The sequence below is a fragment of the Maudiozyma barnettii genome (genome assembly GCF_903064755.1).
Source record: "Maudiozyma barnettii strain CLIB 1767 genome assembly, contig: KABA2_06, whole genome shotgun sequence".
In the NCBI taxonomy this organism is placed as follows: domain Eukaryota; kingdom Fungi; phylum Ascomycota; class Saccharomycetes; order Saccharomycetales; family Saccharomycetaceae; genus Maudiozyma; species Maudiozyma barnettii.
In genome coordinates this window covers 506732-523124 of record NW_024545243.1, presented here as the reverse complement: position 1 = coordinate 523124, position 16393 = coordinate 506732, and the positions used below count along the sequence as shown (strand labels likewise).

At 33.6% G+C, this 16393-nt stretch overlaps 7 protein-coding genes across 7 annotated transcripts; 1 reads left to right on the top strand and 6 right to left on the bottom strand.

Moving 5' to 3' along the window:
* Positions 1-14: 14 nt before the first annotated feature.
* KABA2_06S05346 (putative aminophospholipid translocase regulatory protein) lies at positions 15-1250 on the bottom strand (the record flags this gene model as incomplete). The annotated part of the gene is made up of 1 exon (XM_041551346.1): positions 15-1250. The coding sequence occupies one exon, from the start codon at positions 1248-1250 to the stop codon at positions 15-17; it is 1236 nt and encodes a 411-aa protein (XP_041407280.1).
* Positions 1251-1728: 478 nt separating this feature from the next.
* On the bottom strand, positions 1729-4224 carry FPK1 (serine/threonine protein kinase FPK1; the record flags this gene model as incomplete). The annotated part of the gene is made up of 1 exon (XM_041551345.1): positions 1729-4224. The coding sequence occupies one exon, from the start codon at positions 4222-4224 to the stop codon at positions 1729-1731; it is 2496 nt and encodes an 831-aa protein (XP_041407279.1).
* Positions 4225-5228: 1004 nt separating this feature from the next.
* On the bottom strand, positions 5229-5633 carry TRM112 (RNA methylation protein TRM112; the record flags this gene model as incomplete). Its single annotated transcript, XM_041551344.1, has 1 exon — positions 5229-5633. One exon carries the CDS (start codon positions 5631-5633, stop codon positions 5229-5231), a length of 405 nt encoding a protein of 134 aa, XP_041407278.1.
* Positions 5634-5991: 358 nt separating this feature from the next.
* Positions 5992-7635, bottom strand: PET494 (Pet494p; the record flags this gene model as incomplete). Its single annotated transcript, XM_041551343.1, has 1 exon — positions 5992-7635. One exon carries the CDS (start codon positions 7633-7635, stop codon positions 5992-5994), a length of 1644 nt encoding a protein of 547 aa, XP_041407277.1.
* A 462-nt stretch (positions 7636-8097) lies between these two features.
* On the bottom strand, positions 8098-9444 carry AGA1 (Aga1p; the record flags this gene model as incomplete). The annotated part of the gene is made up of 1 exon (XM_041551342.1): positions 8098-9444. One exon carries the CDS (start codon positions 9442-9444, stop codon positions 8098-8100), a length of 1347 nt encoding a protein of 448 aa, XP_041407276.1.
* Positions 9445-12515: 3071 nt separating this feature from the next.
* On the top strand, positions 12516-14567 carry KABA2_06S05236 (uncharacterized protein; the record flags this gene model as incomplete). Its single annotated transcript, XM_041551341.1, has 1 exon — positions 12516-14567. The coding sequence occupies one exon, from the start codon at positions 12516-12518 to the stop codon at positions 14565-14567; it is 2052 nt and encodes a 683-aa protein (XP_041407275.1).
* Positions 14568-15017: 450 nt separating this feature from the next.
* MVD1 (diphosphomevalonate decarboxylase MVD1) lies at positions 15018-16211 on the bottom strand (the record flags this gene model as incomplete). The annotated part of the gene is made up of 1 exon (XM_041551340.1): positions 15018-16211. The coding sequence occupies one exon, from the start codon at positions 16209-16211 to the stop codon at positions 15018-15020; it is 1194 nt and encodes a 397-aa protein (XP_041407274.1).
* Positions 16212-16393: the final 182 nt, after the last annotated feature.

Genomic DNA, 16393 nt, shown 5'->3' with positions numbered 1-16393 from the left:
ATATTTAAAATACCTTACAGGATTTCTCTGACAGGGAATCTCATATTTTTCTGATCATTGTTTATCCCTGAAGTAGAATGAATAGTGTCGACTCCAAAACTTCTAGGTTCTTGCAGGCCAATTAGCGATTCACTAGGAACATTATTCAGATATTGATGATCCTCTAATTTTTTTGTCTGGAATATGATATTCAGCAAGAAAATCAGCGAAAACAAGACACATATACCTGCTACTATTAAATACACAATCCCAAGCCATATATTTTTTGCTCCTACTACACTATTAGTTGTTAGAACAAATGTCTTTGTACCATTAAACGAATACACTGGATAGTTTAACGTAATATCTATCGAATAATCTCCATTTGGCAATGCAGATGATTCATTTTGCAATATTTTCTTATAGAATGTCGGTAATGCTGCGTTCCTCATCCATACTTGAAATTCTTGCCAGGTATGTAAATTAGGTATGTTAGTTTCGTTGTAACCATCTGGGAATCGTTTGGCCCAATTAGGCGGCGGGACTATGTCAGAAGCGCTATATTCCGTCATCTTATATCTGCGTTTATCAGTTGATCCAGCAGTATTATTATTCGTTAGAATAAAATCTTCTGTACCACTGGTTCCTCTTAATCTGGACTCAAATGTATCATTGAATAAAGAGTTTGCGACCAGTCCACATGGATAGATTATTTTTCCCGTAGTATTATCTTTATTGAGAGGTTTACAGTTCTTGTCTAAAGTACTCAAATTAACGGCAGACCCTTTTAGCTGGTCTAAATCATAAGATTCTATGTATACACGATGGTTCTGATAAAAATTTGTCAATTTGTAATATATATATATGGGTGAATTTAAAATGTTTGGTATTTGGAAATTTAACCTGCATATTGGAGCTTCATCGGTGGCATCATTGCTAATTATGAGCATCCATTTAGGTTGATACCCCAACTGTGTCTTAAAATGAGTACTAACGTATTGTTTTGGAATAGTAGAAAATGCATTCTGGTTAGCTATTTTTTGACAGGTATCATACCGTATCGTTATATCCTGTACGTTGATCGCACTAATAAGAAGTCCGATCCCTATGGGTACAAATATCGTTATAAGAACGACAAGCATAGGGAGGGTATTCTGAGGGGATAACGTTGGTTGCCATGCTCGAAGTCTTTGTTGACGAAATGATGTGTTGAGTGGTCGCCTGGATGTAGTCCCTTTTCCTGTTAGATTCTTCCAGAATCCGGGAGCCATCGTCTATAAATGATATATGGGAGAGAGACACAGAGAGAGAGAGAGAGAGAGAGAGAGAGAGAAAATGTATGTATGTGTGTGTGTGTGTCACTCTAAGTTACTGCCTTATATGGTTTCTTGAATGCTGATATATCTAATCTTAGTTTAAATTAATCTAGGATGTTTTCTATTGATACAAATATCATCACGCTTGTCACCTTTGACTAAGCCCGACTCATACTGTGCCGGCTTAAATAATTATTTCCTTCATTTCCTATTATTGATTTCTTCGAGGACTGTATGATTAAAGTGATAGAACAATTAAAGAAAAAACAAATTCAAAGAAAAGCATACATATTGTGATATATACTCAGTTTTGAGCTAGTGAATCAGAGTGAGTTTATTATTAACATAAAAGAAGGGTTCATTAGGGTATTTATATACATATGTAGGACGTATATTTATAAAGCTTGTCATCTCTAGAATAAAATCATCGCTCTTATTTCTTAAAAAAGGCCCGATGACTGTTACTCCTAGAACGGTTAGAGTTCGGCGTATATGCAATCTTACCATACGAATTATTATCACCATATATCATAGAATCGTTATCCTTTTCCATCAAACTCATCGAATTGAAATTATGGAATGGATCATCTTCCGGTACTTCGTCATCGTTAGCAACAGGCTCATCAAACATAACCTTTTCTTGATCCTCTAGCGATAGTAATGATATGTCAATTTTGCTGTAGTCAATCTTAGACTCATCATTTGGTTTATCAGTGTTTGTACCATCTTGTGACTTCTTTGATGGCATATTTTTTATTTTCTTATTCTTTGCAGATGTTGCAACAAAATCAAATCCATTTTCAGTTAACTTTGGTATTAGTGGTGGTTCTTGGTTCCTTAAAAATGACCATTGGACTTTCTTAAAAAATGGATGTCTCTTAATATCAGCTGCACCCATTTTACACCCCAATCTTTTTGATTCATTCTTACATAATAGTTTTTTTATCAAATCCTTACAATGCCTGGAAATATCGTTATTATTTGGGAATGTTATATCATTTTTCAAAATGTTAGAGAATGTCTTATTGGTGTCTGCTCCCTTGAATGGCGTCATTCCAAATAACATTTCGTATATTAATATACCAAGTGTCCACCAATCCACTGCGGCTGTATGTCCATTACCACGAATCACTTCAGGGGCAATATATTCTTCGGTACCAACAAAAGAATTAGTTCTAAAACCGTCTGAGAAAATCTTTGTATCTATCATTGCCGACTGGTTATGTCCAGAGGTTATCATTGGCGATTTTATCTTAAAATTTTTGGCATCCTGCGTTTGAATAGAAAGATCGAAGTCAGAAAGCATAATATGACCGGATCTATGCAATAAAATATTTTCAGGTTTTAAATCTCTATAGATAAAACCCAATAGGTGTAAATATTCCAGAGCTGCTGTAACCTCACTGGTATAAAATCTCGCATCATCCTCACAGATACATTTACTCTTTCTTGTTTGCAATGCCCTAAAAAATTCGCCTCCCATACAATACTCCATACATAGGTAAAGATAATCTTCTGATTGAAATGAATGATATAATGTTACAATAAATGGGTGATTACTAGTTGCTAGAATATCTTGTTCAACTAATACCCTTTTAACTTTATTCCTCTTTATCATTTGGGATTTGCTAAACACTTTCAATGCATATAATCTATTAGTATTCTTTTGCTTGACAAGGAAAACTTTACCAACATCACCTTGACCTAATAATCTAACTTTCTCAAACGACTTGGGACTAACAGTTATATCTTTGAATTTATTACTAAATGATTTTGTCCTTAACCGTTGGGATCTCTTTGGCTCTTTATCGCCAAATACCTTTGGGGGTTCTGTTGGTTGAAAATCTAGTATCGTAATATCTGTAATCTCTTTATTACCACCAATTAGAAGCTTCTTATTTTCCTTTATAGGTGATCCCAATTGTGGTGTCTTTATTTCATTACGAAGGATACTTTCGTCTTGAGGTTCATCCATCTCTTCATCTGTCAATCCCACAATAATAGATGGAAACGGTTGTATATTCTCCTGGCTCTCATTAGGGCTTCCACCTTGGGAAACTGTCTTAAGAGGAGACACTATCTTCTGAATTGGACCACTACTTCCCTTGCGTAATGGAGACTTATATTGATTAAATTTATTGACTTGTTCATCCTCCTTGATATCATTCAATGATATGTTACTCAAATTTCTCGTTTGATATGGTGAAGACGTCGTTGAAGTAGAAGATAAGGCTGCTGGCGGTAGATACCCAGAATTCATTGAAAAAGAATTATATGTATCATTATCAATAACACTGATATCGTGGGATTTTGGTAGTACTGGTGCAGATGGTGAACGTTTTCTACTACCACTATTAATATTATTATCGTTATTGACTAAATTTTGTTGTTGATATGAAGATTCCTGATTCAATGGTTCACTCATTGGAGAACGAGGATTAGATTTTGAAGTAGGAGATGTATAAGGGTGGTAATGTGCTTCAAGATGTGCATGCATTGGGGAACGAAGAACAGGTGACTGTGGTTCAGTTATCATATTTGACAACTTCTTCTCCTTAGTTTCTATTTGTAAAGTGTCCGGTTGTTTACTACTGTTTTTGGATGCAGTACTAGTATAATTAGCCGGACTAGTATTATTACTTTGAAATATACTTTTGAATTTGGAGAATCTGGAACTCATATCTGGATCTGCTGGTGTGACTATAGTTTCAGGTAATAAATTTTTAGGTTCCCCCATTTCTGTTAATTTTACATTTGATTGGGATGGGGAATTATCATGAGATGATGTAGATCCCTGTGTGCTACCATTACCAGTAGAATTACTGTTCCATCTCCATGATTTTGAAAGTAATTTCGAAAAGGAAACACTTCTACTTCTTTCACTAAATGAAGTTGGTTGTTCTAGAGTCTGCTGTTGATTATCCGTCATGATAAAGAAATAATAATAATAATAATAATAATAATAAAATAAAATAAATAAAGATCTAATAAAAGGGTTAATATAACAGTAATTAAAAACAAATAAACGGATTTCAAATATGGAAAAAATATTCGTACTACAATTTAGGAATGTATAATATAACGGGATATGTTTGGGGTATTATATTGAATCTATATATCCGTGAAAGAATGTTCAGGAATTAAACTTTATCTATACGCCAAATATAATAAAGATGATAGAATGTAAAAAACAAAAATTATAGTAAATCAATAGGGATTTCTTCTCAGATTATACTAAATACACGCAAATGTAAATAGTTATCCGTGCTTGTAAAGTAAACAATATATCAGTAGCTAATCCTATTCTTGTTCAACCTATCAACTTTTTTAATGTAAGCTAAAAATAAAAAAGGAAGAAACAAAACTGAATAGAGTACGGTCTATACAGGGTTAAATGTGACAATGAAATAATATACCGGTAGTTTAATGAGATGCCACTTCTACCAAAAATAAATACAATTATGATAATAGAACTCCACTTTAACACCCCTTCCACACTATAAAATAAAAATTTCAACTAACGATTGTCAAAAACGTCTTCCACTTCTCGTAATTCATGAATCCTTCAAAAACTCCCTCGTTCCATGCCCCGAGAACAAAAAACAGGGCGAAGACAATGTTAAAGAGGGAGAGAGAAGGGACAGCATCAATCAATTAACAACGTGTGAAGGGAGGGAATCAATCATCTATTATTTACAAACAGTATTGAGAAGATATATGGATGTGATAATATATATTTGCCCAATTTAATGAAGGTTAGAGCCTTTAAAGTGGCGAAAGTGTAATAATATAATTTGATTCCTCCATAGGGTAATAATGAGTTACTAGTGTATGGTATTATACATTAACTGTAAATAAGTCTTATATATGCAGATGTTTAATATATTTATATAATATATATCTATTCGAAGATTGATGAGTTATCTTGAAGGGTTATACCAAATGTGGTGGTAGCAACAGATTTGGGATGCTATTTTTAATATAATAAGTGTGTCCGCAATTCTTACACTTCATTTCACCTTCTACTATTGATGTCTGGATCAATAATGTATGTAGGTCTCTTAGGATAGCCATGTCATCCTCGGTCAATGCGTTATTATCTTCAAAGACAGGTTTATTTGGAGGTAGTGACGTATTTCCTAGATCTGAGGCAACCTGTAGTACAGCTGGCCATTCTACACGGTCCAGCACATTCACTAGGAATTCTGGATTGAATTCGATACTTTCATCTTGTTCCAGTTGACATTTGGAACCATCGTAAGCCAATGGGAAGTTATCGTTACTAGTATCACACGATTGAACAGAACACTTTAGAAAATTGGTAGTAAGGAATTTCATATCAGGTAGTATATATGTATGTTTATATGTGTCTTGTTTACTATTTTATATTAACTGTTGATGTTCTGGTGATGGGCATCTCTCTCTTTTGCTCTTTTAATATTGAAAATTTTTTTTTCATTTTAAAATATTATTTAATATGCAAAACTCGTCTTTTTCGCACTACGGAGACTGAGAGGAAGAAAAGCCCTTCAAGATTACATAGAACAAAGACTGTATAACAAGAGGTTATTTGAAAAATAATAGAATAAATAATTTGGATTATCCGGGTGTTGGGAATATTTATGTTTATATATATATATATGTGTGTGTGTGTGTGTGTGTGTGTGTTGTTGTATTTATTTTTTGATACCGATCATTACGTTGTTATCTGGCTTAATAACTGTAATATATGGGGATCCTTCCCCAATCGATCATACAGTTTAGGATCCTGCCTATTCTTAGAGAGCCACTTCCGATGCGAATAAATTACCTGATCATCGGGACATAACTGGATTCCAATCTTGCCTTCGTCAGTCAAGTATCCATTCTCTTTAATCATATGTACAATGCGCAAATACGTATTGTTATAATTTAAAATCTTAGTTCTTTTCTTTTCTTGTTGCAAAGTCAGGTATCCTTGAAGAATGTTTAATACTGTCTCTACCTGTACCACTGGAATATTATTTGTATGCTGTCGTTGTTGTGTTGCTTGATTATCATCCGGGTTTATCTTGCTGAAGAGGATATCTTTACGAGGATTATGCGGATTCAATACTATTGATGCGTATTTGACAAATGTGGGAGGATCATGAAGAGAATCTTTCAACAATTCATTATAAAATTCTTCTCTTTGAGCCATGACATTGGTATCATTCGATTGACGACATTTGATCAGTTTATAATTATCATAGTACCACATTCTGATTAATTTCTTAAATTTATTGGACTTGATGCTATCATAAAAAGATTTGAAATCATCAATTCCACCCATTTTATTTTCATACAACTTATTACACGAATCTTTAAGTGAGTATGGGTATTGTGACCAATTAGGCAATGTAAAATTTTCAATCAAGTCACCACCTCGAGGTTCCATCTTTTGATATGTAGTTCTCCATGCATCATAAAAATTTGTCACTGTAGGTCTGAAGGATGGGTCTATTTTGGAAGAACCGGTCGCTAATACATCCTTATGTTTGTTTCTGAAGTGTAGAAGTTCTTCAAACCACAATTTTTGGTGATGTTTATTAGCTTGCGTATCAACAATAACATCTTCATATATTTTAAAAGAGTATAACATGTTGAACAAATCTGCTTTGATTTTGGCTGAGTTATAATCCACTACTCTTTTGTTTTTACTATTTATCTCAATATCTTCAACATTATAAGTGTGGAATGGTGTATCAACCTCCATATCTTCAAGCTCTTGAGTCTTTTCAGTCACTTTTCTCTGTAACATCTCTAAAGTTTTATCCTGAGATTTTGGTGTTGAAACAATCTCTTCGTCGGTTATATTAATAGGTATCTCTGGGACTGTGAGACTATTTGGTATCAAGGTAGTCATCATCGGATACATATGTTTCCTTACATTACTTGGGCTAGCCAAGACATAATTGTCTGGTGTGTATAATTGATGTTCTTGATCATATTGATGATGACTATTTTCAATTTTCGTAAAATTATGAAGATGACGGATATCAATCAATGTACTAAATGCTACAATACCAGCAAATGCAAATATATTAGTAGTCATGAAAACTACATTGAATGGAGAATTGAAATAACGCCATAATGTGTTCCCAAATCCTTTATTTAATGATGAGTGCAGATGGTTACCATTCCGTAAGACTGATACCATCGAAGTTGTATTGCGCTTGAGACTTCTTATATAATTTGACTCAGTGTCTCTTAGCCTGAATTTCAATAATTTGAAATAAGATCCCCTGTTTGTTGTGTAAAACCTTTGTAACGAAACCCTTATCACGTTCCAACTGCCGTTGGTTCTATTTCGTGAAAACATCATGTAGAAGTCCTATAAAATTCTTGTTCAATTCCAGATTACTCAATAATTTTATATTAAAACTAGTAATAGTACTGCTTCTTATCTTTCAGTGGTTCTAACCTTCCTACCAATTCTTAATTTTTTTCTAAGATCTTTTCATTCATCTTGAACTGTTTATTCTTTTATTTATTATCCCTTCGAAAATCTAGAAAGCGAAAGCCAATGAAAAAACATAGACGACAAACCTCCGAGATTATTCGTGATGTCCGAATATGCACAGCGAAAGTAAAAAAACATAATGAATAAATCCGCTAAATAATGGATGTCACAATTAATATATCAATGAAATCGAATAGGATGAATTATAAAGTGTTTTATATATTTATTATTAAATCGTGTATAAAGAGACGTTCCCATTTAGTAAACGAACAAGAATTACATATAAGAGAAATAAATATATACACTAATGTATATTTTTTATTATAGCGGAATAATAAATATCCATGCGATTAGAGCTGTGAAGGAATACCCTAGCATAGTGGCATCACCTTCAAAGACACTAATATATTGCGAAGTTTGTGTATTTGACTGAGAAGTTGTGGTTTGCTCCACTAAGGTTGGTACAGATGGTGAGGTAACAGGTGTAGTTAATTTGGAAGAATGAGAGGTGGATTGTATTTCTTTACCAACTGTAGGAACAGTGCTTCTATGAGTAGAGGAAGTCTCTTCAGTGAGTGTTGTTGTCTTAATACAGCCAGGACATAAGTCTTCATTACTTGAAGTTGGAACTGATTTAGTGACAATTTCCTCTGGTTTACTAGATGTTGTGGTTTCTATGAAAGTTTCGACAGAAGTGGTGGTTGTTACAGTGTTTCCTGTAGTTATGTCGCTACTAATTTGAGTGGATGATAATGGGGTAGTAACTGTGGAGACAGACGACTTGGTGGTTATTGTTAATGATGGGGTAGTAACAGTAGATACTAAACTAGGAGTTGTTACATTACATGAAGGACAAACAGTAGATGTAGTAGTTGATAACAAAGTCGATTCAGTAGTTTTTATCTTTACTGATATTACTGGAATAGATGTAGTAGACGAAGGTGTGGAGCTAATAACACTACTATTCAGTTGGGGCTGCGAAGATGAAGATGTAACAACTTCAGTAGTCGATGGAGAATAAAAGGTACTATCTGAGTAAGGTTTTGAAGGAGAAGTAGTTTCAGTGGATATGGCAGAGGAAAAGATGTCAATTGTCGAGCTAGAAGAAGCAATAGAGGAGGAAGATACTAATGAGGATGGTACCAATGAGGAATATGGAATGCTTGAAGAAGAGGAAGAGGAAGAATAAATCGATGAGGAAGATGGAATACTTGAAGAAGAAGAAGAAGAAGAAGAAGAGGAGGAAGCTACACTAGATGATGAACATTTATTGTCAGAACATGACTCGATGGAAATGGTAACAGTTGATGTTACTAGTGAGGTAATAGAACTAGAACTAGAAAATGTAGAATCAATTGAGGAATAAGTTGGGTTGGATGAGGAGGCCATTGCAGTTGATGATAAAGGAATAGTTGATGTGACACACATTGGACAAAACTCAGAAGTAATTATAGAGGTTGATGATTGGGTAACAATTGAGGTAGATGATTGGGTGACAATTGAGGTAGTAGAAGATGAAGGTAAATCATATTTTTCAATTGTAGCAGTCTTACATGATCTACAAAATGTGGATGTGACAGAAGAAGTTATCTTAGTAGTGGATATTATTTGCCCAGAAGCAACTGCAAAACTAGCGAATAATATTAAAAATATACTTGACAATTTCATTTTTACTTTTATTTTATTAATTTTGTATTCGGTTTCTGAAGATATGATATCTTATGTGAAAATGATAAACAATACAAACAAGTTATTAAAAGAATAAAACAAATATAACTAATTTATATGAGTTCAAAACAACCTCCTTTTTGCTTTCTCTCTCTCTCTCTATATATATATATGACAATTAGATACAAAACATTACAAAAAAAAAGACGTTACAGTCATAAACATTTTAGTTTAGAATATTTTCTAATTTCGGTATTATGAAACGATTCTAGTAAATGTACTGATTAGGTAATTTACATAGGTATTCGTTTTACTTCCTAAACCCACAATGGCAAGATGTATCAGTTTTTCATTTGAATCTCTGATTCTTTTAACAGTTTGCGTATCATCGAGAGCCTTTCATCACTTTATGGGCACTGTGACGTTTCCAATTAAGAGGAAGAAAAAAAAAATATATATTTGGAGAGAAAGTACGAGGGATACCCGAACGCGGAAAGAGTGATGACCTCAAATTTGTTTCTGGGAAGGGAGATAGAATTAAACAACAAAAACCTCAAAAAACAGTTCAGGATTTCGTTTTCTCTCACATTGTTAAGAAGTTTCAACTCATAACAATAAGTTCATAAAGTGGTTAATTATAAGGTTTGAAATGCAAGGGAATATCGATCATGGGTAGTAGACCTGGGAGATGTTAATTATAGTTATGTGGTTAACTTCTTTTGAGAAAAACAACCACTTTTTCTTTTAAAAAGAAGTAATTTATTATTCTAAGACTAATAAGAATAGTAAAAGTATGTTTAACTAAATTTACTAAAGCACAGAATTGTTGTCTGAAACTATTTTCAAATTCTATTTTCAAATTCTATTATTGCAAGGAATTCTTATTCATCTCCCAGTCGAATGTACTTTTTCGTTTATGAACCTTCAGTTTTTATTGGTACATATTATACTCAATTTGCCACTGAGCCCTCAGCGGCTATTTTTATTAGATTATGAAACAATGCTGATTTGTATAAGTATATGGGACTCGTCCAATATTGGATTTTGCCGCTTTCACTAGAAAAACAGGCGAAAAATTAAAATCTGTTTTTGCTCTGCTGCTTTCCAACTTCAAGATGGAACAATTAGGGTTTACCCTTCAAATATTCACTAATAGTAAAATTAGGGTTCTGTTTTAGATTGAATCGCTATTTACGAAAAAGGGCCGCCGCCTTTTCCCCAAAAGTTTTTGAATTTTGTTAGCCGGGCTTAGGAATTTCCTTCAGAGAAATTAATATAAGGAAGGATTCATCCATTTATTGGTTCCCGGTAAAATTTACAAATACAGAGACAATAGATCGTACAAGATGTTTTATTTATTATTTTTTCCATATGTTTTTTTTAAACCACATGGTAAGAATACTATAAGGTGAGTAATTTCTATTGCTGCATGAAGTATCCGTTGCCACGTAAGTTCTTTTTATTTGCTTTTTTTTCCATTTGAATCATTGTGACAAAGCTGAGTGATAATCTCTTTATTTTTTGTTGTTTCCCACTTTTCTTTTCTTTTTTGCTGCTCCGTTTCCTGTCGATTTATTGTTCATCTATAAGATTAAAAACAGAAATATATCAACAGCAACGTAAATTCTCTGTTTATTTATTTATGTTTTAATTTTTGGTTGAAATTTTCAAAGGATGCTCTTTTCTTTTTCTGCACCTGTGATATTTTTTTTTTGTCGTTCAATGAAAAGGGAACATCCTAAATGTAAGGTTGCTATTATTACGTGTGCATTGTATGGTCAATTTTACTTGTCTGATTTGTTCATTTGTTCCAAGTTACTCTGTCTCTTTATATTTTTTTAGAGTATTTGATTTGTTAAGCATTTGACGCAGTTAAGGGGACGGCTTTACCTCCGTGTTCAATGATTTTACATTTTCCAAAACTGCATTAAAATTAAAGTTATTCCTATGTGGTCTATTCTTTGCCATTATTATTATTTTGCTTTTCCATCAATTTAGATAGACAAAGAGGAACTAACGCTTATTCTTTGTTTTGTTTTGACTTTTAGTTGACGAATCTTTTCCCGTTTGCTCCATCCGCTTTTAATCTCTCCTTTTTTCACTTATTTCCAATTCTCATTCCATATACCCCGTTTCTGTATGTGTATTCTTTGATTTTTTTTTCTTTCTTAGTTGTTGCGTTCTTCTTTTTTTTTTTTTTATTTTCTGTATTTTTTGTTTCTTCTTCCTGTATTACTGCGTTAATCCCAAAAGGTAAAATAACTACACTTTTTTTTTATTTGCTTCACCTGTTTAATAACGTAGCTACCATAAAACGAAACAAAATATCAGCAACGAACTGCAGATACAGAAAAGAAAAAAATAATTTTGAAAAATTCCCGAAATAAATTTAATTTAGACAGGAAGATAATAATCAAAACAAAACAACGTAAAAAAAGTAATCCCCCAGTTAATCCTAAATTTTGGTATAATTCACATTTTTGTATATTTTTTTCTTTCTCTCTCCTTCTCTTATTTTTTTCCTTCTTGTTAAATTTAAAAATAACAGATATCATAATCGTTGTTTATCACTCCTCAATAACTTTTATTCCAAATAACAAACTAAAAGTTGTTAACGAATAAGTTTATAACAATTTCAATTTATTTATATCAGGTTGTTTACACACATTTATTACCTTTAATAAGACTTATATCTCTTTTTTTATTATTATTATTTTTTTATTTGGCGTGAAAATAAGCATATTATAACCAAGTTATTTCTTTGTTGTTCCTCCTATTAAAACATCTACTTTATTAAAACAACAACAAACAAACAAGACAAAACAACAGTTCTTAAAACTATTGACTTGACGTTATTGATTTTGACAGAAAACAAAGTAGGAAAAATTTAAAAACTTTGAGGATTTCCGAAACCAACTGTTTTAGTTAGATAATTATATTTACACCTTTGATATAAACTAAAGAACAGCTATAATATCTAAACTTCAAGATTCAAAAAACAAGTAAATTCTAATTTAAGTCGATTTAAAAGCGTGCAATATTGTTATTAAAATAAACGTGATATAAAAACAATGGCTACATCTATTACTGACTCTCAAGGTAAATTGAACGAACTCCTGGAAAGTATCAGACAAGAGTTCAATAATGTCTCTCAGGAGGCTAACTCTTACCGTCTACAAAATCAAAAGGATTTTGATTATAAGATAAATCAAAATCTAGCAGAAATGCAACAAATTAGAAATACTGTATATGAATTAGAATTGTCTCATAGAAAGTTAAAAGATTCTTACCAAGAGGAAATAAATAGATTGAAATTAGAAATCTCACAAAAAGATCAACAGATTGCAACATTAAGTCAACAACAACAATTGCAACCTCAGCAACCTCAGCAACAACCAGCTCCATCACAGCCACAACAACTCCCTGTCCAACCTCAAGTTCCTCAACTACCTCAGGTTCAATCTCAAACTCAATTACCTCAAGTTCAGTCAGTCGCACCTGATGCACATGGAGTTCAGTTACCAGCTACCAACATTGGTGCTGCTAAGGCACCTGAAGTTATCCGTCCTTTAAACCAAGGTCAAGGTAATGGCCCAACTTTAGCTCCCTTGATTAGCGCATTGGGTTCACAATTACAACAACCACAAACTAATGACCAAGAAGCTTCTAAGATCGCTCCTGCTCCAATCCCACCGATCACTACAACTGAATCCAGCCAATCAACAGCTACACCAACTATGCCTTCAATTGTTCCCGTGGTGACTGGTGACAGTACATCTCCAACTTCTACCGTTGATAAGACCGAAGCAACAGCTCCAGAAACCAAGACTGAAAAGGAAATCAAACCGGAAGAACCTAAACCAACCAGTAATGATCATTATTTAGTCCCATATGACCAAAGAGCTAGTCAAGTTAAACCAATTCCACCATTTTTGTTAGATTTAGACTCTCAACAAGTACCTGATAACTTGAAGAAGCAAGCAGAAGATTACTATGTTCTATATAACCCAGCTTTACCACGTTCTGTTGATGTTGATTTATTATTTTCTTTGGATCACACTTCCGTTGTTTGTTGTGTTAAGTTCAGTAACGACGGTGAATATTTAGCCACTGGTTGTAACAAGACAACCCAGGTCTACAAGGTCTCCACGGGTGAATTGGTTGCCAAGTTAATGGATGACAATGCGAACCCTGTCTCAGGTACTTCCAGCTCTGAAGAGAATGGTAGTACTGGCTCTGGTAATGGTAATACATCATCCGCTGACCTGTATATCCGTTCAGTTTGTTTCTCTCCAGATGGTAAATATCTTGCTACTGGTGCTGAAGATAGATTGATTAGAATTTGGGATATCGCTCAAGCCAAGATTGTTATGGTACTACAAGGTCATGACCAAGATGTCTACTCTTTGGATTACTTCCCATCCGGTGATAAATTAGTTTCAGGTTCTGGTGACAGAACTGTTAGAATGTGGGATTTAAAGACTGGTCAATGTTCTTTAACTCTATCCATCGAAGATGGTGTTACTACTGTGGCAGTTTCTCCAGGCGATGGTAAATATATTGCAGCTGGTTCTCTAGATCGTGCTGTTAGAGTATGGGATTCAGAAACAGGTTTCTTAGTAGAGAGACTAGATTCTGAAAATGAATTAGGCACAGGACACAAGGATTCTGTCTACAGTGTCGTATTTACCAGAAACGGTAACAAGGTTGTCTCAGGTTCTCTTGATAGAACTGTAAAATTATGGAATCTTCGTAATTCTAGTGGTACCTCTAACGCTGCTGATGCCAACCAAACTTCAAAGACTACAAATGGTACATGTGAAGTCACATATGTAGGACATAAGGATTTCGTATTATCAGTAACGACAACGGCAAATGATCAATACATTCTATCAGGTTCGAAAGATCGTGGTGTTCTATTCTGGGACACACCTACAGGGAATCCACTTCTAATGCTACAAGGCCATAAAAACTCTGTCATATCGGTTGCCGTTGCTAACGGTAAACCATTAGGTGAACAATATGAAGTTTTTGCTACTGGTAGTGGTGATTGCAGGGCAAGAATCTGGAAATTCTCTAAAACTAACAGTCATGATGAACAAAACAAAATATCCGAAGTTTGAATATGAAGAAGAAGAAAAACTAATAAAAATAAATAAACCAAAACCAAAAGAAACGAATAACTAGATGAATAATCGATCTTTGTATCATACCTTTTTTTTACCATCTAGCCGCTCTAACTGATAGATATTTTTATTGCTAACCAAGGATGATGAGTATTGTTCTCATTATCTTTTCAATACGATTAGGAAGTACACTCATCCTTAGTTATTGTATAATGTAATTAACTTGTAACAACAGAATAATATATATATATATATATATATATGTATGAACTTATATATTAAAATAAAGAAAAACAATTTGAAAAAATTTATAATAGAATCACGAATAGCTTAAATTTTCTTTGGAGTTATGGAATACGTTTTATATATTTATTTATTAGCATACATTGAATATAAATTCTCAACTATTTTAATTAAGCACAGAAGATATTAATTGTTGATTGAAGCTTATTTTGGTAAACCAGTAGATTGATCAATTAAAGATTTTTCGGAATCTTGTGGACCAGGTCCAACTCTAGTTAATATAATTCTGGTTATTCCTTGATATAATTCAGGATCGATAAAGAATTCAATCTTGTCCTTGTATTCATTTTCAAAAGTATTAATAAACCCATTCAATTGATCTTTATTATATTTTGGTTCCCATCCATCAACTTGATGTAGCAGTTTATATAAAAATGCAAATAACTTATTCTCGTTTTTTTCTAAATAATACAGGACTGCATTTGGACCTGCGTCGAAAGTATAAGCAACAACAGTTTCGTTGAAAAAAGCATTAATGGAATGTACTAATCTTATAACTTTCTTTGAAGTGTCATTAATATAGAAGATTGGTGGATATGAATCTAGACAAGTGGCATGGAATGAATTCGAATCCTTCATAGTCATTTCAGCAAATTTAGTGAAATCGCGATTTACAATAGCCTCTTTCATTTCTACAAAACGTTTTGGAACAACTGTAGTAACTCTTTCTTTAAATAGATCAGATGTTGCAACGGTCAATTGCATACCTTGAGTGGATGAGGTATCCTTCTTGACGTCGCTGACAACTAAGATGGCAGCCTTCATTTCAGGCCAAGCCTCTAATGGTAAGACTTCAACAGCCATAGAGTCCAAACCATCTTCAGCATCACCCATCTCCCAAGCAACAAAACCTCCGAACAGCGATCTACAGGCAGAACCAGAACCCTTACGAGCAATTCTTGACAATTCAGACATATCTTGAGGTAACTTGTATAGTTTAGCGATAGCTACTACTAATGCAGCGAACCCAGCGGCAGAAGATGCTAAACCTGCAGCAGTTGGGAAATTATTCTCAGAGACAATATGCAGTTTCCATTGAGATAATTTAGGTAAAGACGGGTTTTGGGATTCCAATTGATGTCTCAAGTCACGTAAATCCTGCAAACAGTCTTGAGTTCTTTTATTAGCTAGTGATTCTTCTTTACCGTTCAACCATAAGGTGTCCTTCTCAAACCTCTCGGATGTAGCTGCAGAAGTTAAAGTCCTAAGATCATCTTGAGCTAATGTCACGGAGATAGAAGAGTTGGTTGGTAAGTTCAAGTTAGCATCTCTTTTTCCCCAGTACTTCAAAGTTGCGATATTGACGGGAGCAGTAGTAGAAGCAACGTATACGGTCATTTTTCTTTTGCTTTACTTTTGTTTCTTAAGCAGTTATGGAATTGGTCGATATCCGAAAAATCTAGGTGCCAATGTAGTTGAATTCGATCGAGACAGAAACAGGTATCACCATTTTCATATATATATATATATATTCTGAAGCTTTGGCTCTCCCTCTCGAAGCATCTCTCGCTCGTTTGTTA